General features: G+C 38.8%; 1 protein-coding gene across 7 annotated transcripts in view; it reads right to left on the bottom strand.

Annotated features, from left to right (window-relative positions):
- MACROD2 (mono-ADP ribosylhydrolase 2) overlaps window positions 1-26,267 on the bottom strand; it is an 895,327-nt gene that overhangs the window by 705,685 nt on the left and 163,375 nt on the right. For 5 of the 7 annotated variants that reach the window (XM_048298703.1, XM_048298702.1, XM_048298700.1 and 2 more), the window contains exon 4: window positions 435-464. The exons of 1 other annotated variant lie outside the window; for it this stretch is intronic. In XM_048298703.1, the coding sequence (XP_048154660.1) occupies window positions 435-464 (30 nt within the window). Of the gene's footprint in view, window positions 1-434; window positions 465-8,931; window positions 9,091-26,267 lie in introns of those variants that run through there. One more of the 7 variants, XM_048298704.1, reaches the window with a different exon arrangement.

The following is a 26,267-nucleotide window of genomic DNA, read 5'->3' on the forward strand; positions in this document are numbered from 1 at the left end:
TAAAAAGGACAAAGATAAAGCCCCACTCATTTACTAAAATTACTTTTTACTGTATTTTAATATTTCAACATTTCTTTTAAGATTGTTTATTAATTATACATTTGAGATTCCCCTGGGGTAAATTAAAAAGCCTAAATACTTAAAAACACAACACAGCCTAAGGCAGTTCAGTTCCTTTATGTTTTAGTCAGGTCATTTACATGTCAGCCCCTACTCTGACCCAGAGCTGAAACTGAATTCAGCAGCAGTCGCAAACCTTTCCTCTTGATGATACGAAAGATTATCGACTTTGGTGAACTGTCCCATCTAATAAATTTATATTTCCAACTTTTGAACTTACCACATATTCTTTTATAACCAACTAACCTCTGCATTGGTCCAGCACATACTTCATATATATTTAAGAATGAATTAAGCATTAAGCAAAGACTCACCTCCTCCGCCTCCAAGAAGGCTGGAATTAGCTGCAAGAAAAACAAAAAGGGAATTGTGAGCATTGAGCTTCCTAAACATACATGGAACCAAAACAGAAGATGTTTCACAAGAGATTTTCTATTGTTTCAGTAACTTTGCTACTCTTCCCTTACCCAAAAACATTAAACGCAAAAACAATCACTTATTGTAAATTGCAATCACAATCTTTACCTTTGCAATATCTTTGAAAATGCAAGCTAATAAATAAAACAATAATACAATTACTAAAGCTAACGCATTGAATAGGTCATGAAATTACAATCTTGCATTTATATAAACCCTATACCATTGTGCTTACCAAATTAATTTAAAATTTTCATAGCAGAGAAACTTGAATAGACTTGGATGCAACTTCTGATTATCTCTCCTTGTTTTCTATGCCATGGGACTGTTGGGGATGACGATGAGAATTCCTGGCCCCATTGATGTAAAAGGGTTTGTGCAATTGAGCTGGGATTTCCCTCAGCAGGCTTAATTGACTCAGCACTGTAACCATCCCGCTACCCAGGCCAAAACGTGATAAATCACTTATGGAAAGCAATTTCCAGAGCATGGTGATACAAGATGGTCCTTCAAATTAAGCTGGCACAATTGGAGCCATGCCAAATATTTTCCTTTCACTGCCTAGGCAGAAACAGAAGGAGTGCCTAAGCTTCTAAACCTCTCCTTGAGATGTGCGGGAAACAAATCCTTGTTGTATCAGAATATAGATAAAACAAAGAGCATAAAAGAGAGCCACAGGTATTTCTGTTTCCTGACGAGTGAAGAACAGATACCTCAAACCATGCCCTGCTCCCGGACAAGGGTATATAGCAAGATACACAGAATGAATTTGGTATTTTCTCTATGTTATTGTTTACATGATTTTTCCTCTGCTTCCTCAACAGAAGTCTGTAAACAGCAAATTCCCTACTGTTGGGGTTTTTTCTTTGCTTTCCTCAGACTTTCAGATAAAATTGACAATTATCTTTGTTTTCTCCTTCATCAGATATTCTACAAACACCTTTGACTTAATATCCATTTTCAGCTCAAACATTTGCAGCCAGCTTTCCCTGGCACTGCAGTAAAACTGCCTTCATCAGAAAGCCAGATTTTCCATCAAAGTACCACTGGCAAGATCCGTGATTTTTAAAAGTACCTCTACATTACTCAACAAGTACCTCTACATTACTAAAAATGCAATGTTCTTTAAGGAAAAAAATGCAGCTTTATATCCAGCATAGCTGACCATATCAAATCAAAGCAAACAAATTAACTAAGTCAGTTACTCATCCTAGAATTAGATGTCCTACAGTCACTGAGGAATCATCAAAACCAAGACCTAGAGAGATGTCCTCATGCATTTTTCTCATCCAAGTCTGGTTGTAGTACCCTGGAACATTAGATGAAAGAAAATGGGGCAAAAAATCCTTTTTTCTGAAACAAAGTAATTTGGAGCCATTTTCAAAGAAGTGCTTGTTTGGAGACACAGAAAGGTTGGAGCAACAGGCACAAAATGGAAAACTTTAAAAAACAACAACACAATTATCTATATGTGATAAACATCTCCTGGCTATCACCTCTAAAGTGCCAGCAGGGAACAAATACTGCCATGCATATATTCCCTTTGACAAAGATATCATGATTTTAATAATAAATGTGTGCAGACATGTTGCAAAGAATGTCAGTCTTGCTATATTTACCTATTCTTGCCCTGACTGAAATTCACTATTAAACAAAGAAACAAATCAAAACCAGCCTCACATATTTTTACAGCTGCTTCCGAAGACCTCCTGTAACAGGTAACATCACTTTCCCTGCTGTAAAAAGTACTTATCTGATATAGAAATCAGTAGAGCTCTTATCAGAAGGAACTAAAAGGAACAAAGTGTCATCTACTGCCACGAGTCTGCTATTCCAGCTTATTTTTTTGGCACTGAAGAATACACCTACAATTAAACTATTCTAATCCTTACATGAGTCACGTTCTAGGATTTCAGTTACTATGTTTGAGAGACTTGAGACACACAGCTAAAACCTATTACCAAAGTTTCCACTGCTAAAAAAGTTTCTTCGGATACCCAGCCAACATCCCCATTGCAAACTTTCATTCAATGGCTTCTCAGAGAATTATGTTTCTCTCATTAAGTTTTCCTGACAATGTTCATCTTTCCAATACTTTCCAAAAACTTCTTAATAACATATAATATAAGTCAGCACCACACACTTCTCTATAGAAACAGTAAAAACAGTTCAAATGGATTTTTGGCTGCAACGCATCTATTACAGCTATTGAAAATGCAGTAATAATTCACAGGCACTCTTTTTAAAAAAATTTTGCTTGCATAATATAAGGAAAATCAAACCATTTTCCTGTGATTCCAGGAAAGAACAAGACTGATTTATATTTAGTTTCTTTTCTAGAAAGACAATGTGTCAAAAAGCAAGAACTTTTATTTTCAGATTTTTCAGACTCCCCTGAAAGGTTCAATAAAACACACGTCTCTTTCCATATTTGGGAAAGTCTTACCACTACAGAAGTAACTTGTCACTTAGCACCTAATGAATAGTCTCCCACCCAGAGGTCAGCACAGCCCCATGGCTGCAATCACATCATATTGTGTTGGAGCAAGCACGGCCTCTCTTCTCAGTCCCTCTGTGTTTATCTGCAGCTGCTGTCCATCAGTGCTCCCAAACCAACAAGTCTTGGAAAACACTTTGGAAGCCACTCCTGGTGTAGAGGTTCAACTATGGGTAGCTGTATGAGCAACCAGCAGAAGATCCCAGGAAGTTCTGAACCTCCAGACTTGACACAGTCCGAATTGCCCCACAGGTTACAGCACTGCAACTCCTCTCACGCAGGGCATGCCCAGCCTTAGGTAGAACACCTTACACCATGTGCCCGGAGAAGCTGTGCATGTCCCATCCCTGGCAGTGTTCCAGGCTGGGCTGGATGGGGCTCTGAGCAACCTGATCTAGTGGAAGGTGTCCCTCCGCATGGCAGGACAGCTGGAATGGGATGATCTTTAAGGCCCCTTCCAAGCCAGAGCACTCTATAATTCTATGATTTTATGACTGCAGATTGTAAATCCATCTTGACTAACCCCTTGTCCTTATTTCTCATCTCCAGAGGTGCACAAGATCCTCAAGTCATAGGAAACCTGGGGTGGGAGGAAACAGGAAGACTCAATTGCTACCAAATTACCAAGGCAAAGAACAATTAAAGAAAGCAAACAAGAGTAACAGGGGCTCCAAAGAAACGTGAGGTAAAGGCTTCTTGCACCTCATTTCATTCCCCATATCACCCCTTCAAACTGACCTGCCCAACCTCTCTGAAATTGCCTCCTTAAAAACTACAGTCCACAATAGATTCCTGGGCATTAACTCTGAAAATCTACTCACAATACAAACTTGAAATATTATTTTAATATATACACAGAGCGGTCAGGCAGCCAGCAGACTACGGACTGCCGTGCCAGACTGAAATACAACACACATTGATAGAGCCCCATCCAAAACATCACTGGTGACGGCCCTCAAGAGGCAGCAGAGATGAGAGTTCATCAAATTTTAAATATTTTTGCCTACACCAGTAACATAGGCTTTAACAACAACAAAAGCACCGTATCTGGGGACCAGTTCCAGTTCCTGTGGTGTCCTTTAAGTAGTGGCTTCACAGTGACACAAAGCACAGCACTAAAGATGCTGTGCATCACAACTATTTTAAAAGGAGACTTGAATGCTGCATTTTGAGAGACAGATCTCATCTTCACAGTCTGTCTCAGTACAGTGAACAGAAATACATCTAGAAGCGATAAGATGGCTTTCAGCCCTTTAGCTCTGGGTTTCTTTTTAATAGGGACATTAGAACCATTAGCAGAAAAAGTGTTTCTACAACGTTCAGGCTCATCTCTAAGAAAAAATCCACTCTAAAAATATCACTTCAATGAAAGAATAGTATCTAATCACTGAGGATAATGATTTAGCCCTTAATGAGATGTTTATGGCCCCAGATTCAACCAGAAAATTCAGTATTTCAAATTACTTAAAACCTCAATAGACTAGATATATATGCTTTTTAACAGCACGAGGATAGCCCTGCTAAAGAAACCCAGTGAACACTGGTCTGCTGTACCCCAAGAATTCAACTCTTGCTTTAAGAAACAAAATTCTTTTCAAAAAACTAGTGTGGGGAGAGAAGGGAAAAGAAAAAGAAAAAGAAAAAGAAAAAGAAAAAGAAAAAGAAAAAGAAAAAGAAAAAGAAAAAGAAAAAGAAAAAGAAAAAGAAAAAGAAAAAGAAAAAGAAAAAGAAAAAGAAAAAGAAAAAGAAAAAGACCTGGAAGGAAAGAATTTAAAGTAAGCTTAGTTGCTCATTATGGAATACCCACAATGAAAGCTCAGGTTACTAAAATGTAACATGTACATGTTACATGTAAAACGTACAAATTTTAATAATGAATGTACCAGCACATTTGACAAGTAAGAACTGGACATGAATGTTTTAAATCTCAGCCTCTTTAATAAGCTATGTTGTATCGCTTTCCAACACTTTTTTGACTGAATAAGCAGACCAGAAACTCTGGTGTGGTATTAATATTTTCCTCACTGTTCTCTTTACATCAACATTCTTTCCAAACAGTAAGGTTATTTGAAATTTTGAGGAAAGCAACTGAATGCTGAAGAAGTTCACCTCAAATGAAACTGAAATTCTTCCTGCGCTGCTAGCCAGAACATACAAAAAGGGAAGAAGGATGTATGTATAGGTTGGTTAAACAGGCATTTGCAGGCAAAAAATTGTTTTTTCTGCTGTCAATTCTGAGGAATTTAGAGAACAGGAAAGATGTGAATAGCAATTTTTGCAATGTCTCTGGAGATAACACACTTTTAGCTTTGTTAAAAACATAGCTGAATAACTCTGGTTACTTTTTGTTGGCATATACTCATCTGACAACAATTTAAGAACATGAATTCTTCTGGGAGCATGTCTTTGTCAAGTATTAATGGCACTAGTAACTTAAATTGACATCTATGTCATGCAGCCATGCATCTGTCAGTATAATAAAAATATACTTTTAAAAGATTAGTTGATATTGTCTGACTTTGGCAGCAGATGTTTGAGATTATTTTGATGTAAAAAAGATTGAATATTTTTGTCAATACTTTCTAATTGTGAAATTTATTCAAGGAGACATCTTTATAACTGGCAGTATTGTAAGATGCAAGACATTCTATTGCCTCAGACACCATCTTTATTCATCAATAAAACATCATAAGAGGCAGCTGGTAAGCAGAGTAACAGTAATTTATGGAATGGGAAGCAACATTTCTTCTACGTGTTTTGTGAGACAGCCTTACCTGTCACTGCATTTTGTTTCATCTTCTCTCAAGAAACCAGAGAGAACAAAGAGGAGTGAGATAACAACTGTACCTTGTACATTCAAAAATTTTATCGTGAGATGTGTTTGGGTGCCTTAAAGTAAAAAGCTTTAGGCTTAAAGATCATGAAGTCATTTTGCAGCAGGTATAGTAAATAAAACACAGTCACCACTCTATTTAAAATGCTTCCCTGCATACAAAGCCACAGCAATTGAGAGAGGTAAAATAACATTGTAACAACAGACTGGGCCAGATTGGCAAAGTTGTGTCAGTGACTAATGATGCAAAGCTAAGTCTACTGGAAATTAGAAAACCACCAGGCCTACAAAATAAGATTGACTTAAACCACTTATGTAACCGTACCCCAGAAACAGCTCCAGAATATGGATGGAACAACTGACAAAGGATTTCTACAAACAAGTTGCTCTTCTCCAGGTTTGCTTACCTTTAACGTGTGATCAAAAGCACATCATGCTCTCAATACAGACTCAAAAGACTTCAGCTTCATGTACCAAAAAAATCTCTTCTGCCCATAAAACCCTTCTGTAAAAAGAAGCAAACATCTACCCAGTCTCATTTTATTCTTAATAGAGAGTACCAGCTTCAAGCACTCTTTCTAAAAAGCCAAGATCTCTAGAAGCACGACCGAACAATTCAGCTCATGAATTTTCCATCACCTTTGTTTTAGCAAAATAGATGATGTGGGATGCTACAGAAGGGATTGAGTTTTCCATGTCTTACCTGTTTTTCAGATACTGAAACTGCATAGTACAAGTTTGTCCCATTTTAAAGATTAAAAAAAAACTAATGGAAGGCTTTGTGGATTAGAAGCACAGGCTCTGTATTTGGAACCAATAAAATGGCTTTGTGGCTCACTTGTTACAACCTGTGATATTCTCTTCCCCACTCACAAATCTGTACAGATTTTTTAAACTAAGTTTTGCTATCTTTGCAAATAAAGTAGTCATTGTCTCTAATTTCAAGCTTGTAAAGGGTATGTCAGAGGTAGATTAAGGGGAAAAAAAAAAATAATCAGCATTCTGGTAAGTACTACCGAGTTGATCCTGTCAAGGAAATTGCCTTCACAACATTTTGAATTCAATAAGGAAACAGTAACTGCCATAAGGTCTCAGTTATTTTTCTTCTTCTAATACATTACCAACTCAATATATGGTGTGCATTTATGCAAGAAGGTTATTTTTAAAAGTTATATATTACATCCATTAAGCTTAATCAGTCATATGCAAAGCATCTCTGAAATCTGATATGAAGAGTAAAAGAAAACCCACCAAATGCACCAAACCAACATAGGCAAGGCAGCAGTCAGCAGCATGGGACAGAAATGAGCACATAGCTATCAGGATGACATTTTCAACTTGGCCTAATCGGAGGCATAACTTCAAAGCAGAGGCAGCAAAATGACAGGTTTTTTTACCACAGAGTGAAATACAGTAATTGCTTTAATGCAGGGTGAAAGAAAATTAACAGAAATTGAAGTTGACTAACACATCCTGAGAAAAATCCATGAGAAAAGGTGTTTGGCCCAGAGTACTTCCTAAATGCTGCTGTATAAACTTCCATATGTACTCAAGTTTAGGCTCCAGCTTTAAAAGAAGCCTAAACTTTGCAGCAGCCTGAAGACTCCACCAAAATTGCTTCTTGGTGCGCAAGTCAGACAACCACAACAAAAAATGTAACTTAAAAGAATATCCCAAAACCCAAATGAACTTGTTTTTAAGAATGGTCCCAAACGGAATTCCACAAAACACTCCCAGGTGAAATTTTTGCAAAAACAGCAGTTCACACTTTCCTACCAATGAAATTCATACTCTTCATACCCACCCAGTGATATTAATTTCAGCTAGACAGGACCATCTATTTGGAATCAAAATAAAGAAAGTGATGCAAAAGGAGAACGGTTCCTGCCAGCGCCTCAAGAAGGACAGTTAGAAGAGCCTGTTTGATGAGGCTGACGTTATCCTTGGGAGGGAGGAGACGACAGACTTGTTGAATCAGAACCTGCAGTTTGAAGGGAAGGAGTCAGAAAAGGCTGAAAGTGGCTGGTCAGCACAGAAGGATCCATGGCCATGTTTTGTGTGAGCCCCTTTGCAGAATCCATGCTCATTTTCCACCTTCCTCTCATTTCAGCAAACATCAGAAAAGCGTGAACCAGGAATAATTTCATTCTAAAACACAGGGTGATAAAATGTCACACACACTACCAGATAAAGGGAAAGAGATGAATTAAGATTTCATCCATTTTGTGCATCAATTTGTGGTTTGCTCAGCCACTTAAAAGTTGCCTTCTAGATCATGAAGGTATTTAACAATCTAGCTGAGCTGAAATGTAAAGCAACAGGAACTTCTTTCAGCACAGAATAATGAGGGCAAAAATATTCAGGTCTACTAGAGCCCATTCTTCATCACACAGTATAGGCCATTTGTGTGGTTTGTAAATGTAACATTAAAGGGAATCAGAGTGCTGCACTATATAATTAATCCATTTAAGTAGAATCATCATCAATATTTAAAAGCCTATGCAAAATAAAGTAAGACATGGTCCAAGGTTCTAACAGCACAATTAGAAAAACAATTTTGGTAGTAATTATTCCAAAATAATTACTGAAATTCATATAACTCATGCATCTTTCCAGTATCCCAAAGGAACTAGAATATGTTATCTGGAAAACAGGAATAAAAAAAATCAGAGTGAAGTTCTTCAAGCTTTCTTTGCTTTTGTCTTTTCAAAATTACAGCCAGCTCTGAACCTCCCAAAGTCTACCTCTATCTTATGAGCTTTTTCTTCTACTTTTAAATTTAAAACTTTGGCATGGCACTCGTGGTGTAGCTAATCACTAGGTTTCATTTCAATATTTTGCTACAAAATAACTGCCTAATATTTGACTTCTGTAAGGAAAATGTCAGATTACAAAAAGCTGTAATAAAGCAAGTTACCTTCTGAAAATGAAAACAAAGTTAAAAGGCAAGAAAAACTAAAGTATTTCAGTTCTGAAACATTAATATTCAACATTCAGGCTTCAAAACAATAAAAAACCCACTAATTTCTTATGAAATCAAAGACCACTGCTGAAAAGAAGCTACCTGGGGCGTTGTCCTGCCATTTTTCCACGGGGTAACCAGCAGGAAGAGTTTCCCTGTGGTGCAGGTACATCCCACACTGCTCCTGCATTACTCACAGGCAAACCAAGCAAGGGCAGTCATGGCTCCAGCTGCAGGGCGACCTCAGCGGGTGTACTTTCAAGCCAAAGTAGCACATGTCCACACCACTGTTTTTTCTTAGGCTATTAACACTCATGAACAATTCCGTTTAAAGACAAGAAGAAGAAAAAAAGGCACACCTGATGTCCTACAAAACAAAAACGGCCCGGGTGTTTTGGTTTGGTTTTTTTCAGCTACACAGACAAGACTTCACTTGCAACTTTTGCCTCCAAGTTAGAAGAAGGCAAGGTGTTATTGCACTGTTTTTGCAAGAGCGGCCTGCAAGGAAGATTTTGACAATGAATTACAAGCTCCTGCAAGCAACTAGCGCAGACTTGTAGGAGCTGAAGAGCCTGCAAAGCACTGAAGTCAACTTTAAAATGTGTCCAACTGGGTGAGTGTAACATGCTCTGTATATGATCATGTTGCATCACCTCTCTAATGATCCTTTCTTTATATAGCGTGAAATTAGAAGCAGCTCCCACTGTGGTCAGTGGGAGCCACATTACAGAAGAAACAGAGAATTTGGTTATGTATTTTAAAGTCAGGGGGGTGTTTTCAAACATAGGCCCAAAGTGTTCCTATAGGGCTTAATATTTGTATAACAACAGTCATGTATTCCTTTGTAAGGGAAAGTGGAACTTAATAACCTCAGTATTTCAGTCTAACCAGGAATAATGCATTACGGTAGAATATGGACTGGACATCATACACTGCCCCTAAGAATATTGTCCCAAATATTTCTGTATCCTGCTGTCAAGTACACTATCTATACTTTATCTTAACTGTCTGTTTCAAAAAGTTATAGCCTAAAAAAAATCTGGAGAAGACCACAAAAGACAGTAAGCATAAAGTGTAGCCATCAACTTACTGTATCAGAGACATCAGAAATTGCCCCTTTTATGATAAAAGTAAGTCAGCTTAGTCAGATCGATCATCCTCTCCATTTTACTGCTCCTGGAACGTACAGTCCACGACACATCTTAAAATGGAGAAACAAAAACTAAATTTGAAAAAAATACAGTAAAAAAGTACTGTTAGCTTACCATTTTCACATTCCCCGAAAACTTTAAAAACTCTATTCAGGAACTTTAAAGAAAAGGAAGATCACAAATAATCAAAAGGATGGGAAGGCCTGTAGATATCTTCAAAGGCATGACAGAGCCAAGAGCCCAGATGAAATCCCTGGCAATGACAGATTTCAGATTGTGTGGGACAATTCTTTGTTCCTGTCATCTTGTGGAGAGTTTCTAATCTTTCCTAGCTGCAGATGCTCACGGTTCGTGATTTATCTCAACAACCATCAGATCGAGCTGTGCTGTGTGGCTACTTCCCCACCAAACAGTGCCCTGCACCCCACTTCCCTGGCCATCACCTGTGTACCTGCTCCTTGGGCTCCCCATGGCTGTCTGAGAAATAAAGCAAGGAGTCTATCTGTTACAGTCTTAAGATTCCTCTTTAACACTAAGATTACAGGCAAAGGAGATTAAAGCTATTATCCAAAATTTTGCAGTAAACAGGCAATGTTGTTAAAAGGTTGTGCATTTGAGCAGGTAATATCTGGCAGAAGCAGCATTAAGGCTTTGATGAAAAATTTACTGAGGTTATGCTGGACAAGGAGCTTTCATTTTCTGTGAAGCACAACAGGAGGGCAGGATGTCGCACTGTCAACGCTGATAATGCCGTACAGAAAGAAAAATAATCATCAAGTTGCAACACCTAATCAGTAACTTCATCATATAGGCACCAGTGGGTCATCCTTAGAATTTCATGTCCTTGCTTCCTGCTAATTCCACTGATCAATTTAGATATGGAAATGTTGCATGTATCAAGCAGGACTCATGCTACCTTGTTATGTAGGGCTATTCCCAGTTAGGCAACATATTTCCACAGTCTAGAGGAGACAAGATTTTTGGATGGAGAACACATGTGGAAAACCAATTTCCCTACACAGCCAGTGATGACAGGCAGGCACTGTCCGGTGGCAATGTGGGACATCTGTGTTCTGTGAACCCAAGACAGATGATGAGAATTCACCCTCTGGTGGGAAAGATGCTTGTGGTTAATTTACCACCATCACCACAAGCACTTCCACCACAAATCCTTTCAGCCATAACTGCTACCCAAAACCACAAGAACTGCTCATACTTGCTATTTCTGCTACTATTTTTTTTCATTGCTCCTAGTCACAGTTTGCCCAATGATTCAAGAGTAATATCAGCACGTAAAACAAATAAGTGAACACGTTTGCCCCTTTGCCTGGGCCACAACTCAATCACAAGTTATTTTGTATAGTCTAGAAAATATTCTCACTGAGAATTTCAATAAAAAGGACTGTGGCTCCTGAATCAGAGCTTAGGACTGAGAACAAGAAAGAAAAATCCTACAAACAATTTCTACAGATAAATAAACCAAAGATAAACTGGGGAAAGCTGATTAATCACTTCAAAGCATACTGCTCCTTTTTTGTGCTCTTACTGAGCATTTTTAAAGTGTTGCTTAAATAAGGACTTCTATGCTTTTGATTTACCAATCTTTCTGTAAGGCAAAAAGGGAGACAAACACATGTAGCTCAAATACCCTGCTGGGATGAACAGTGGTTCAAAAACCACGCTGGTCCAAGCTGAATCATTTTTCTCCAAAATGCTGCAATATATGCAGTCCATCTAGAGCAACTTTCTAATGCCTTGTTGTCAAATGAGATGATATTTTAATGAGTTGTTTTTCCTTCTATACTTTACCTCGAGGAAAAATTAAGATCATAAGAAGCTCCAAGCTTTCACATAGACCTTTTGAATCCAGGATTACTATGTAACTCCCAGTGGTCTATTCCACATCTAGGAAATACAAACAAGGATGCTATAATCTGATCTGTGCAGAGCAAACACTTCATTTCACTATTCTAATACTGCTAGAGTGATTTATGAGGCAGCTGAGTAATTCTGAAAAATGTACTAAGAAAACAAAGACAAAATTAGGCAAAGTACAAATGTTGTTTATACGAACACAGAGACCAGTAATGTCAAAGGATATTACAGGCATCCTATGCCATACACAAGCACATCTGTGAGGCAGGTAAAGTATGTTTTTATAGCTGTTCAGAAAAGAAAAAGATTAATCATCTTTTAAAGCTCTATATAAAATTACTTTTCTAGTGGCAATTAATAGAGAGAGGCCCCAGAACACCAGTCACATACTCTAATCATCAGGGGGAAATAAATTATATGACAATAACCTCCCCCAAACTTTAGTGAATACGGAAAATTCTGTTTTCTCTTGAAGAGCAGCCACATCAATGACACATTCTATACACACATTAGCAAAGAGATGGCTTGGTGGAGCTAGAGAAGATCTACTGTCCCTGAAGCATCAGGTAGGGAGATTGCAGTCCAAATCCCACATGACTAAATACCCTGCATAAGTTTATGGTCATTACTTGCAGGAAAAGATGTCCTGTTAATTTATCTCACATAATGCTGATATCATGCCTACCAATATCTATAAAACCCACCTATGGTCCCAAAATGTTACCAGAACATGTTAGAGGCAGCAAAACCCACAGTGATCTGGCTGGAATAAGGGACTGCACTGGAGCACAGCTCTTTTCTTCCCTCAAAGTCTCAGGCAGTCTTTTCTTTATACTTCAAACAAATTAAATCTACTGCAATTAATGATTATAAGTTTTTCGTTCAATCAGGCCATACTCCTCTAGGAAATTAACTTAGCTATTAAAAGCCTAAAGGCTGGAAAGGAACCTAGTTAGATGAGTTTTACCTCCTCTGTATTGCCTGTGTAATCAAATGCAGTTTCCCCACCAGTTTAATTCTAATCAGTTTAATTACTGAAAATTACAATAAAAAAAAACCAAAACAACAAACCCTTACTTCTTACACCAGAACAAAGAAGAAAAGCTACATGTGGTAGCAGAAGAGAACTGGGTGACAACACTCTGATACTGCACATGAGGGAGAGGAAATGACCAAAAATAAAGACAAATTCAATATTCCTTAGACAACGGCTATCAGACTGAGGAGGTGGAAATAGCAAGCTACAAGCCAAGAATAAAACTCAGCACAGACTACTTCTGAGGTGTGAAGTTGGGGGGAGAGTTTATTTCTTCAATATTTCAACACCTTGACTACTCAGGACGTGTGTAGGTCCACTGAGTCTTAATCTGTGTTTCCTACTCAGTCTTTTGGCCCAATATAAAAGTCTTTTTGCTGTAATATAAAAATAGTGAGATGAAAGGTGTTTTAAGCAAGTCTTTTAGACACACATGGCACTACACAGATATATTTAGAGAGAAAGTACATTTCCTTCACTTGATTTCCACAGCAAAAATATTTCTTACTGTTATGAAACTCCCTGTTTTAAAAGAAATTATTTCATGGTATGTTTCTCTTGCCTCTTGCCACAAGAAAACCTCCATGCCGATCAGAGCAATGAAAGGCAATATAATGCCTTTATTTCTTTTAAAATACCCAAAACATAAAACCAATCCATTCTTACATTGTATCTATTTTCCATTTCTCATTTCTCCTCTTCGTCCATAATGGCTTTGCTGTCTACTTCACAATTCTAAGGACCTCAACCAAGGCCATTTTAAATCTTCTCCATCCAGATGGCTAATCCCAGTAATCTCATTTAAACTGCTAGTTTACATTCTACTAATACTGCACAGCCATCTGATCTGTGCAAGGAAGGGGTAGGAGCAGGCTGGTGACTCTTACTAGAAGACATTGCAATCCCTGCACAAGCAGAACTGTCATAAATCAAGGATAGGTAGCGGGAGAGATAGCGGCATTTAGAAGTCTAAAAAGATTGGAACAAGTTCTTTTATCTTTGCTGAATTCACAAGTCAGCCAGCCCTGCATTTTGTAATGTGCACTGCAGAAAAGAGAAATTTTGTCTCACCACAAAAACTGTCGTCCTCCAGAAAGGAAACTTGTTAAATCCAAGGCAAGTTTTTAACTAATTGTGTGCACAATCTTTTAATTATGGAGACTGGGAGGAGCCAGAGGGTAGAGAGAATACCACAGAAGTATTCATAAGCATCCTGGAATATGCACAGAAACATGGAAAGGGGAACTATATAGACCTTACTAACAGGCAAACCATGCATTTTCTTAAGAGAAGTATGTCATGTTTCTTATAGAAAGGCCACTTTGCTGCAAGACAACACACGTGCTTTTCACAAAGTCCCCTTCTGTGCCAAGATGTCTGTAGCCATGAAGTCTTTAGAAAGTCCCTTAGCTTGTAAAGAGCTGCAGAAGGCAGCAGTATCTCTCTGAGCAAACACACATCAAGCCTTTGTCTGAGTCTACAGGGCTCTCCTGGAGGGACTATTTAATCAAGGTCGAGATAGGAACTCCTAGGGTGGAGAAGCCTCATACTTATGTTAAATTCAAGTCACTCATTCACCACTTTTGTTCAAAAATATCTGGCCTTGAGCATTTTAAAGGCTGTAATGGGATCAAGCATATCTAAAAGAACAATAAATCTCAAAGTTCAAAACAAGTTCTAGACTTGGTAAGATGTCTGCATATATCCTGACGCAATCACAATTGTTTTATCCCAATCAATTAAGAGGGTATTTTATAAAACCCTTTCCCAAGTTTTTCCTAGACTTTCTTCTCTTAGAAGATAGGGAAAGCTGCAGAGAAGTACTTTGAAATTCCTGAAAGTTCTGACTTTTGAAGCACTAAGTAAACCTGCAATGACTAAAATGGGGAAAGAACTTCAATATTCCAGAAGCATGGATCTATTAGCAGTAACTCCTTACTAGTTGATGGCTTTCTTTTCTGCTCCATTCACAATAAAATTTGGTTTTCCTCTGCAAGATCAGCAGTTAGAAAACAGAGGAAGAAGAGAGGAACAGAGGAGAAATAAAAAGCAAACAAAAACACACATGAAAAAAACCAAAATAAAAAAACCCCCAAAGAAACAAACAAAAAACCAACCTGAAACCACACAAAAAAACCCAGCCAAGAAACAACCACAAGAAAGCACATAAAGGCAAGAACATAAGATTTGCAAAAACTCTGTCTCTTTTTTACCCCCAGAAGATACACCAATGTAGCTATACTTTAAATTCACATTATGCATTTTAAGTACACCTTTATGAGGCTTTTTTAAATAACTATGTTTATAAAAGCTGCAAGAGGTCCTACAAGAAACAGCACAAAAATCAGCTGTACATGTTAGTGGGGGATACCCCCACCTTCAGTAAGGGTCCCTTTACTGTAACAAACTAAAGAAGACTCCAGACAAACTGCATCTCACATGGCAGGATCAGACAACTGATAAAAAGGAACCATTACTAGTTAAAACTTAATCTTTAAAAGAATAAAACTGTATTTGCTTAAGGCATCTAAGATAGTACTTTAACATGAAGAAAAAGAAGCTGAACTGGAATTGAAACAGTCCGTGTTCGTTTACAGGATATTAACATCTACTCTATCACTGCCATTTCATTGAAGCTGAGGTGTGAAGTGTCTGTCCGGTGCACAAAACAGCCCTTCATAAAGATAAATTCACCTACTGGTGGGCCCAAAGGATCCTTGAGAAGAATGAATGCACTTAACCTGCATTTCCTGTTCTTCAAAATCAATAATTCTAGAAGATGTCCTTTTGGAGGTTTGAGTCCCTTTCATGTAACCTACAAAGCTCCCGTGGGATCCAGCCAAAGCTCAGAGCTGCAAAGAAAGCTCTCATGCCACAACTGCCACGAGGGTCACTACTGACTAAACAGCCAGGCTTAAAAAGATTAAATTCCCTAATCTGAGAAATACTGTTGAAGCAGAAGACCAGCTAAGTCCTAAGCATAGTTTCAGAAAACAAATCTTGCAGCTCAGCAATTCCACTTTTTATGGTAAGGGATGTTATGACAGCTCCACAGTGGATTCATATTTAAATAGAACTTAGTCCCCTTTTGCATCCTCCAAAGCATCCATCACTGTAACTTCAGCCTTTTCATAATTTAAATGAATAATCTTCAGCTCCTAAGTACGTCTTTAGTCTGTTTTGACAGACAAAATTAATACCTCTTGCAGTTACTGCTGGAAAGTACTAGAAGCCCCAGTTATCAGACACTTTGACCTTCCCCCTCCAGCCAGTTATTCATGCTGTCAGCCAACTTCCACGGGTCTCTGTCCTCGGCACCCTCGCCGGGAGCAGCCCAGCCCAGCCCAGCAGCCCCGCGGGAGCCGGGCCAGGCCAAGGGTGCTGGCACAGGTCTGCCCCCGACAGCACTTTGGGAACCCAAGCTTCCAGCTATGCCTTTGGCTCCACAGCGCAGGAGCTTTTATGCTTTTACAAACAGCGTCTATCACTAGAGCAAAGGAAGTGTTTGGAAACCTTTCTACAGACTAATGTCTCAATGCCCGCAGAGAGCTCCATTTAACCCGCTACAAGAGAGAACTGTAGAGCTATTACTGAGGAGAAAAAAGTTCTATGTATCTTTATGTCAAAGCCAGGCTATTTGGGGGTTTTGCTTATTTATTTAGGGGGAGTTTGTGTGATTCTTGGGGCTGTCCTGTGCAAGGCCAGCAGCTGGACTTTGATGATCCTTGTGGGTCCCTTCCAACTCAGAACATTCTGATTCTATGCATTCTAGTTGTACTAGTTAATTTTAATCTATGCATAATTTCTGCCTTGGAACTTTTGACCTACACTGAGCCCAGAGATCTAGTGAAGGGGGGAAAAAATAAAAAGACAACCCCAACAAGGCTCAATTCTCCGCTTTCCCAAGTCTCCCCAAGTCCCCAGTCACAAACCACTTTTCTAGCCAGTAAAAGAAAACGAGTTCAGGAAGAGCAGTGATGTTTTCATACTGTTGCCATGGTGTAAAAGTATTATTCCATACAGGAACTTTCATTTCATTTGTCATCAAAATCATACTCAACAGGTAAAGGCATGGGAGGCATCAGACCCTGACAGCCGGCAGCCTTGAGCAGGGTTGATAAAGAGCCAGCAAGCTGGAACTGAATCACGCATTACATCCCAAGGTAATTGATAAAATGATAAAATTGGTAATATTGGTAACTGGAAATATTGATAAAAAAAGGTTTTACCAATATTAATTAAGATGCTTGGTAAATGCATTAGGAATCCTTTATTAACATCATCTACTTCATAATGGACTACAAGCATTTATGAATGGTACTGAATTCACATGTGAAAGAATTTTGTTTAAAAAATACAGTGAAAAAGGATGACATGTTCCACTTTAATACACTGTTTAAAAAACTCACCACAAGGAACAAAATCCATGAGAAAAGATGCATGACATTGTTTATTCATGGAAAATCTTAAAGTCTGAAAACTATAAGAACACCTGCTGCATCCCAAAGAAATCTTTTTATGAAAGTATAATCTTTCATTTTGTTAAACAAGAAATACTTTGAGAATTTACTCAGCTGCAGTTAAAAAAGCTGTACCTATAAATTCTGCATAGTGTCATCTACTTACTAAATTCATCAAACTGAAAAAAATATTAATTTCTTTTGGTGAAAAAGAAAACTATTGAAACGTACAGCAGCTTTAAAAACTTACAAGAACACGTATTTTTTCCTCTGATATTCCTTCCTTATTTCCTTCATTTTATTCTAGTTATAAATGGCTGTATAGATATCTCTAGAACATCGGGTTGAGATACTTTCATTACTATTCAACCGCCTAATGATTTCACTTTCCATGATTTACACTTGGAAGAATGTAATAGCAAATACACATAATGACAAAAAATGTTTGCTAAACTGGCCAACTGCAACTAATGTTGCTGAAACCACATGGGCAGAAAGCAAATTGGGAATTGGTAAATGACAGTGTTTGTAAGATTAGATTTCACAGGGTGTTCACAAATAATAATTTACCATAATGAGCTGCTCTCCTTGGTTCCCCAGGTAGCCATCAGTCTTTCTAGAAAGCAAGTTGGATGTAGCCACGGAACTTCCCATCCTGTGGAGCAAACTCCCTCTTTCCACTGATCGTACGAGGGATCCAGTTAGCTTTAGACCTACAGGCTTTACAGCACTCACACCATGTATATTCAGGGCTGGAAATCTGCACTCTGAAGAAGATTAAGCGACAGCTGGGAGCAATTTTCAAAACCTTGAAGCATGAGAGGCCCCAGTGGTTTGGGAGCAGATCAACACGTTCACTTTGGTACGATACAGTCAACACAGTAGGGAAGTCCAGGCTTTCACCCACAGTAACATACACACACAAATCCAGTGTTAGAACTGCAGTGAGTCCTGTGCAGAAATGCACAGCAGGTACAGTGGGAGGGTTCAAGCACTCAGCAGATACTGTCACAAGTGGAAATGCATCAGAGGCTGACTCCGACCAGGTTTGCACCCACAAACACAAGTTAAAGTCAGCTTGTGTGAACGTAAAGTTAGCAGCTGTACTTTCACATTGCTCATGACATCTTTCTGTCCTGAGACTCCTGCAAGGGATTGTCTTCTACGACCATTTCACCCTTCCATGACTGCAGTTATGTTTAAGTAAAGACAGTTGCCAAAAAATCCACAACCTGTGGTATTTAATTGAAAGCAACCCTTTGGGCACTGCTACTTCTGAGCAAAGAGATAACCTTGAGCCCAAATGAGGTATTGTTATCAGGGCCAATAAGCACAATTTGTCCAAGATTTTCTACCAAAGACAAAGATGTTGTCGGCACGATTTTCTTTCATCTTGTCTCAGCTCTCGTGTCTCTGATACCCCACTCATGGTTTCCCTCCCCCTTGATCAAACCCCTACATTTCTCCCCTTTCCAAGGCTGTACACATGACATTTTCTCACAGCCACATCATCTAGAGGTACTTCTCCTTTCTTTGGTTTCTCTCTCAGCTGCTTTCTACCTCCCCAGGTTTATGTTGTCCAACCAGTTTATTTTACTACACCCCTCTGCCCTGCCTGCTGCTCTCCTGAGCTGCCCTGTGCCCATTTGCTATCCAGCTTTCCACTGCGAGATGACATTTTGCCTTTCCGTTTCGGCACATGCAGTTTCCAGTAACCGGATTAAAGGGACTTAAATTAGAAAGAAAGGAAATATATAAACAAGCAGCTATAAGTGCCTAAAGCAGGTTTCATTCAAGCAACATGCATGTTTGAGAAAAAAACCCCTTTTTTTAATTGCCCCAATAAATAATGCCTGAAACTTCCCTTATTTTCTGTCTTTCAGGGTCATCCTTCAATAAAGACACCTCAACAGACTCCTGGGTAAGTGAAGAAAAAATTCAGATCCAAATTAATTTATGAGGGCTTTCTCTTGAGAGGGAATGCAGCTGCTAACTGGAAAACCTTATCTGATAGCCTGGGAGTTAAAAGGTCACAGGAGACTAGGAAGTAGCTGATTGAAGAATAGCCATTATCTTTTCCTATGCATTATGGTAATTTTTTTCTATCAAAATCAAAGCTCTTAAGAATATTTTACTGGACACCATATTGGTCATTTAAAATTTGTCCTGTGGTGTCTTATAAACGTTGGCAATATAATTACGAAACTGCAAACAGCAATGTGTTGTGGAATCACAGTATTTATTGAACAACAAGTATGTAAGACATAAATGTATATATACACTCTTAAGATCAGATATTAAGGCATTTTTCAACAACAACTCAGATGTATAAGCAAAAATTTCACTTACCAAGATTCATCACAAATACTGAATTATTAAACAAACAACCTAAATTGGATATTGAATACCAAGCGTTACCACAGTGTGGAAAAAACCCTTGCTTCCCTTGAGACTAGAAAATTTAATCAGCCTACAAGAAAGAAATACTGGGAAAGTTAAATTTAGTGCTCAGTGAGTAGTATTTTAACCTCCCTGTTTCAGCAAGATTTAAGATTTGTCTCAGAAGAGTTATCTCTTCTCAAATTAACTTTACTCTCCCCATCCTTTCTTTGAGTTGTTTATGCAATTAACAACAAATAAAGCCAAAAAATCCCATATAGAAATTACATTTCCACTGTAGTAGGTCAAACAACAACCCTCCTCCTTCCATCAACTGAAAATTAACTTTTAGATTAAAGCCCCAAGTTTTTTTACTTATGACTGTTTGTCTTGATTTTTATCCCATATTTTCATGATGAAATGCTGATGGCAATGTCTAGGTTCTAACCACAGAAGCAGACAGTGGAAACCAGAATTAACGACAGAATTGGAGGCTTTACGACATAAATTAACCTGCCAGTGTCCTGCCACCTGCTCTACAGGAACTCCTCAGGGGTGAAGTTGGGCTCTGCAACTGTGTGAGGTTAAGATTATAAGCAATGTTTAAACCAGAAGTTTAACACTGTAATACATCATCTGGAAAGCAGAGACTGAGCAGTTACATTTGAAAAATAATTCCATCTAACAGTCCTTAAATAGGAAGGCAAAGAAAATACAGAGCACTTACTAGTGCAGATCAAACCCTGCAGAAAATGGTGTGCACAGTTTAGCTCCAGGAAGGACTACTGTCTCTTCAGCCACTCTAAACTACCTCCAAATCCCACAGCAGATCTGGTGTGTGGATGTCAGTAGAGCTTGGATACTAAAGGGCCCAGAAGCTCTTCTGAAGTAAAACTTGAGCAGGTCTTACTAAGAGGAGCTTACAAAGTGTGATTATGGGAGAAGTAGTCTGTCTTCAAAGCGAAGTCCTCAGGAGGCTCAGTTCAAATCCACCAAAGTAGTTTTACTTTGTGTCCGTCAACATAAAATGGCTGTTTTCTCCACAATGGGAAGAATAAAGATATTTCTCCTTTATATGTTCAGAAATAAAATTGTTGGGATACTCTCCACAAAATGCCACTTGTGACAAAAATGAGACAGATTGGGAACAGCTTACACAGAGTGGAAAACTCGCTATTTCGACATGTGGCAGAACGCTCCGCACGGCTTTCCAGCCGCTGACAGGCAAGGCACAGAACAGCATGTGCTAACTCCTGCTTTCCATGGCAGTGTCAACCCTCACCGAGTAACCACAGCACGATGGACAATACAGAAATCATGTTTACACAGCGTTTGGCTTGTTTTCTCCGTGCAGGATTTCCCAAGCCTGAGTCATTCCTTTATAAGGTTTAGTCCTTCCTCAGCACTACTCTCTAATGGTAATTGTTCCCTTGATACGGTTTGCGTGCCGCCCATTAGGATGTGGACAAGGTGATCAGAGCATCTCAAAACTAAAAAGACAAAATATTGGCAAACTCACTTACTCATCCTGTTTTCTCCTTCTTAATTTCATTAATTTTACATAGCAAAACATGGCAATCCCAAGTATGAACTGGGATCTGAAACACCAACAATGCTCAGAGCCACAAAGAGCCATAATGAGGAATAAGCCATGAATAAAAATGTTATCAGTAAAAGGTTCACGCAGCCTTCAGTTCCACCTGCACCAAAATGCACCAGGTTTAGTCAAATCTACAGAACAAAGAACAAGCATCAATTATTTTCACCTGGGTGCCAGGACCGATGGAAAAAAAAATAAAAAGCTTTAAAAGTTCAACTGTAGTTATTTTTGGTTTTGTTGTTCCTGTTTTACAGCATTAAAAGGGGAAACCTTTGGAGTACCTGAAACACATCATCATTGCCCGTTTAACAAACACAAAAAGATGCCTCTCGAATCTGGCAACAGCAATGGAACAACCTCAGTGTTTTAAACAAAGGTTAAATAACTAGGAAGAAATAGCAAAGCATTAACTAAACACAGTGCTTTACACATAAAACCACAGACAATAGAAATCATTAGCTGGGTGAATTCATGGCTGATATACTGACTCTCAAAAAGCATGACTTTAAAGGCTATGAATTTCTAAAGACTACCTCTGAGAGGCTTAGAAGGTCAAGGACCATTTCTCTTAATACTATCACAACAGCCTCATCCTTGTAGATGGAAAACCTGCTGGTTGACTAGTCAGCCTAAGGAAGAGATGCTCAGGTGCAGAGCAGGCTAGGCCCAGTTTTCCAGAAAGAAAAAATATTGTGGGCCAAAAAAAGGAGGGGTTTAGTGCTTTTGTTGTTTTTTTAACTTAGATGGAGATACAATGAAGGCACATTTCTTTGGGTTGCTTAACCAAAAAACAATCCAGTGCTAATATCCTCCCAGGCAATTCTAAAAGGAATATAATTTCTAAGAATTTGCAAGCATCTTTATCTTAGCAGCCATGTCGACCTTCCTATGAAATGCCACTGCATATGTTGGTTGGTTTGTTTTGTTCTTTTTCATTTGTATCTTTCCTTTCTCCTTTGAAAAGGAGAGAGAAAACTTCTTGCTTCAAGGCAGGTACTCCTCCGTTCTTCTACACCTGGGGTACTGAATTGCACTGAAGGATATATTTCAGAAGCTATGTCCTTAACAGTGGTCAAAAGCCTGCTATTTAGAAGTGTTTACAATATTATTTAAGAAAGATCCTCTTGTTATAATGTACATACATAAAATAAGACAGTGGAATCCAACTTGGGTACTTCAAGAATCAATTAACTTCAGTGACTCATTATTTAAGAGTTGCTATATGAGTTATCAACTAAGTCCCATCACAGTCAGTGGAACTTTATTGAGGATACCTCAGGATTATCCAAAGTGAAGCTCAGAAATTTGACAGAAATTAAAAAGTGCAACTTACATACATATATAGCTAAGAGTTTTCTACACTCCAACATACGATATGGAAAATATGCCAGTCAATTAAATTCTCTCTAAAAGGAGTAAACGCTGATTGCCAGAGAATGAGCAACCTTTATAAACAGATATTCCCCCACACTTTCACAGCCACTGAGGATGATTATTCACACAGACAATTCTAGGAAATCTATTTCAGCATCTTTTATTATGGACTAAACCCAAATCTGTGCTCTGCAACAATGGAAAAATTGTTAACAACATTGCCTCTAGAGAGGGCTGGGTTTGGGTTTAAGACCCTAATTTTCTGGGTTTTTTGCTGTTGGCTTCAGTGCTATCAGTTGTAATTAAAAACATAAAGTATTACAACCCGCCTCTACAAATAAATTCCTGAATCATTGCAATGCACATCATTTTCCAAGTATATATATCTTAAATATTACAAGTGTTATCTAGGCTTCATGAGCAATCATAATTCTCCTCTGATTTTTCTTTCTAAAGCAGCCTTGCCTTTCCAATCCTGAAAATATAATACTTAATTGCCTGTGTCAGACTGAGTGTCGCTGCTGCTTCTGCCACTAACTAGAGGTCTAAACATCTCCATGGTCCTAACACACTGCCAAAAACTGATGTGGAAAAAACCCACTCAAAAAGTATTGCTTACAATTAGAAGAATCACAGCCTTCTAAGGGCAACCATATTGCCTGTTCCTCGACCAGGAAGAGAGACCCCTGGGACAGCATCTAGGGACAAAGCAGATGACATTTTCATCCTTGCCAAGTGCTGCTGGACCACTGTCTACTGCCTCCAGGTCGCCATGGCCCAGAACAGAGGGTTTGTTCCCTTAATTCAATATGGTGAAGACCCAGATAAACTCTGCAGCCTCCTCCCTGCCCTCTCCCCATGCTCTTTGTTCAGGCGCATGTCTCTGAAATGTAAGGGCCAGGTCACGCTGCACTGTGCCTGTACAAGCAAGCATGGATTCTATGCAGCTTCTTTAGAAGTTCTAACTTACTATGACCCAATAAATTTGCAAAACATTGCAAATTTTGAAGGGGTTTGATAGGATTTTTTCCTAATCATACTGTTTGAATACTCCAATGGCTGGATAAATAGAAGTTAAAGATCTCCATGATTCCAGTTCTATACAACACTTCTCTGATTTACAGCCTCAGAAACTGAAAAATAAAAAGATCCAAAAGCCTATTCTTTCAAGAAGAGGGGAAAGGACATTGATACTTTTTCTGCCTCTACAAATTCAGGTCCTCCAAAGACAGAGGGCCAGTATAATGAAGCAACTGACTGAAGTAAAAATGAGGCTCCATGTGCCATTTATTCCCAAAGGATGATCCACTATGCATACTTTGTACTTTTCAGCAAGGCTTATTTGGCAGTAATACGGAGGCTCATGGAGAGTTTAAAGTCCACATTGCTTTTTACATACAACTTCTTACTGGATTGTGTTTTAACCTGCCCCCTGCAACTGCCTTTTCCACATCCTGCTTCCAGGAAATGACTGCTGCTGCTGACAAGCTCGTGCCCACTAATCTCAGCTAAAAAAGACAGGCTGCCACTTCGTACAGAAGCAGCAAAACAAGATCTGAAAGGTCTGCCCTCAGGAGAAGCACTTGTTCCTCCCCTTTCCATATACCAGCCTGGGAATGGAGCGGAGTAGCCCCAACCCCACAGAAAGCGCTGACGCTGGCACAGGGCACGGAGAGCAGCGATGCAGGAATTCAGGGACACGTAATCGGGAGCAGGGAATGCAGGTCACCAAGTAAAACCAAACACTATTCTGAGGTCTCCCACTCCTCTGCAGATGTTCCCACCTGTGCCTTTTGTACCAGCCAGAGCACGGGATAAGAAACAGACTCTGTAATTCCTTTCAACCCCCGTAAGAGCACAAACTCAGAGGCCCTGCCCTAATCTTCCTTCCAGCATTTCTTTGTCTTGTTGAAACTCAGCCTTGTTCTGCAGAGAGGAAGAGACAGCAGCCAGACATGATGGATATGCGACTGGTCTACTGACTTCTTCCCACATACCACCACGGGATTTTTCTAATAGACTGTACTTTCTGCTGTTTGCTGGTTTATTTTTGTAACTGACCTTTCATAGATGGCAGATGGTGTTCTGGAAGATCCTTTTCTGGAAGGAAAGACCATGAGAACTGCAGTACTCTTTCAAAGCAAAGACCCACCTGGCCTGAGATTCTGCTCCTAACAGAGGCATGAAAAGATGACCAAGAACAGGATAATCAAGCACAGTATTCCCAAATACAGTTACTCTTGTTGATGCTCCATATGCTTTCAAGCTGACAGAATTCCTCAGTTGCCTTTAGTTTCTAAATAATCCCCAATGACTTTCTCATCCATGAACTCATTCAGCCTCTCTTTCAACCATAAGCAACTGCAGTACCTTTTGGCAACAAGTTTCACATGCCTTGTACTCATTGCACAGCAAGTCTGGCTCCTGCACACTCCGAACCTGGCACTGGCTCTATTTATGCAGGTGTTAGAAGTTTTATTTTTTTATTACACTTCTTAATGACTTATTCAGAACATAAAATGCTTACAGTCTTCAGTTTTCCCAAGCTGTGTTCAACATAATGACATTACATCTGCCACTTTGCACACCAAAATCCTTTCAGCCAACCATTTACACAATTATTAATTCACCTTTTTCATTCTTCATGAAGTTTGGGAAACATTTGTTTCTTTAAGTCTCCAACAAGAAGGTTTGCTGTAGCATCGATCTCTCTGGTTGACAGGGGTGAGGAGCATTCACAGCACTTTGTATAACCCTACCCAAAATTCCACAAAAGTTAGCTCATCACTCACCTTCCCTCAGTAGACTTTTTTGCTATGTGCCTTACTTACAGAAATTACGTTAAAGATATTTTCACATCTTTTCCATCTTAAGTTTTGACATAAGAGTTTGCTTTTTCTTTTCTAATCTGCAGACCGTCAATGGCACAGGCCTTATCCTGGAAGGCATCACATGCAAAGGGTGCAAATCCTCCAGAAATGTTCCACTTAAGAAAAGACAAGTGAGCCTGAGACACCTTCAGAAGAAAAAAGGCACTAAATGTAATCAGCTTAAATTCTTTCAGTACTTTTAAATTCATTAGTATTTCCAGGTAGTGCTACAAGTAATGCTGAAGGGCTCTTGGGGAACAGAGGATCTTGGGTAAAGCAAGTATTTGCTGTAATTTGATTCTGATGAGAACAAAATAGATGGAATTGTCTGGAATATATTTGTAACAGAAAGACTTTATTAATAACAGCTTTTTGACCTGATCATCCTGGCATACAGGTATGCAACTTGTCTACACAACCTCTTCTTTAACTGATGACTAAATGAGAGCAAATTAATTTGAATAAGAAAATGTTACTTAATTAAGAAAACTCCTGTTATTTTCCTATTGCAGGAAACAAATTTCATCTGACAAGTATGAGGTAAGATTTTCATATACGTAGAGTTTCACCGTATTAAAGAACATTACTTGAATATTTATGCTCAATTTTAGACGTGAAACTTGCATAATAGCAGACAACTATATTTCAGTAAAAAATATTAATTTATATGAATATATTTTAATCTGTGCAACT

This window comes from Corvus hawaiiensis, chromosome 3, assembly GCF_020740725.1.
Source record: "Corvus hawaiiensis isolate bCorHaw1 chromosome 3, bCorHaw1.pri.cur, whole genome shotgun sequence".
Lineage (NCBI taxonomy): Eukaryota > Metazoa > Chordata > Aves > Passeriformes > Corvidae > Corvus > Corvus hawaiiensis.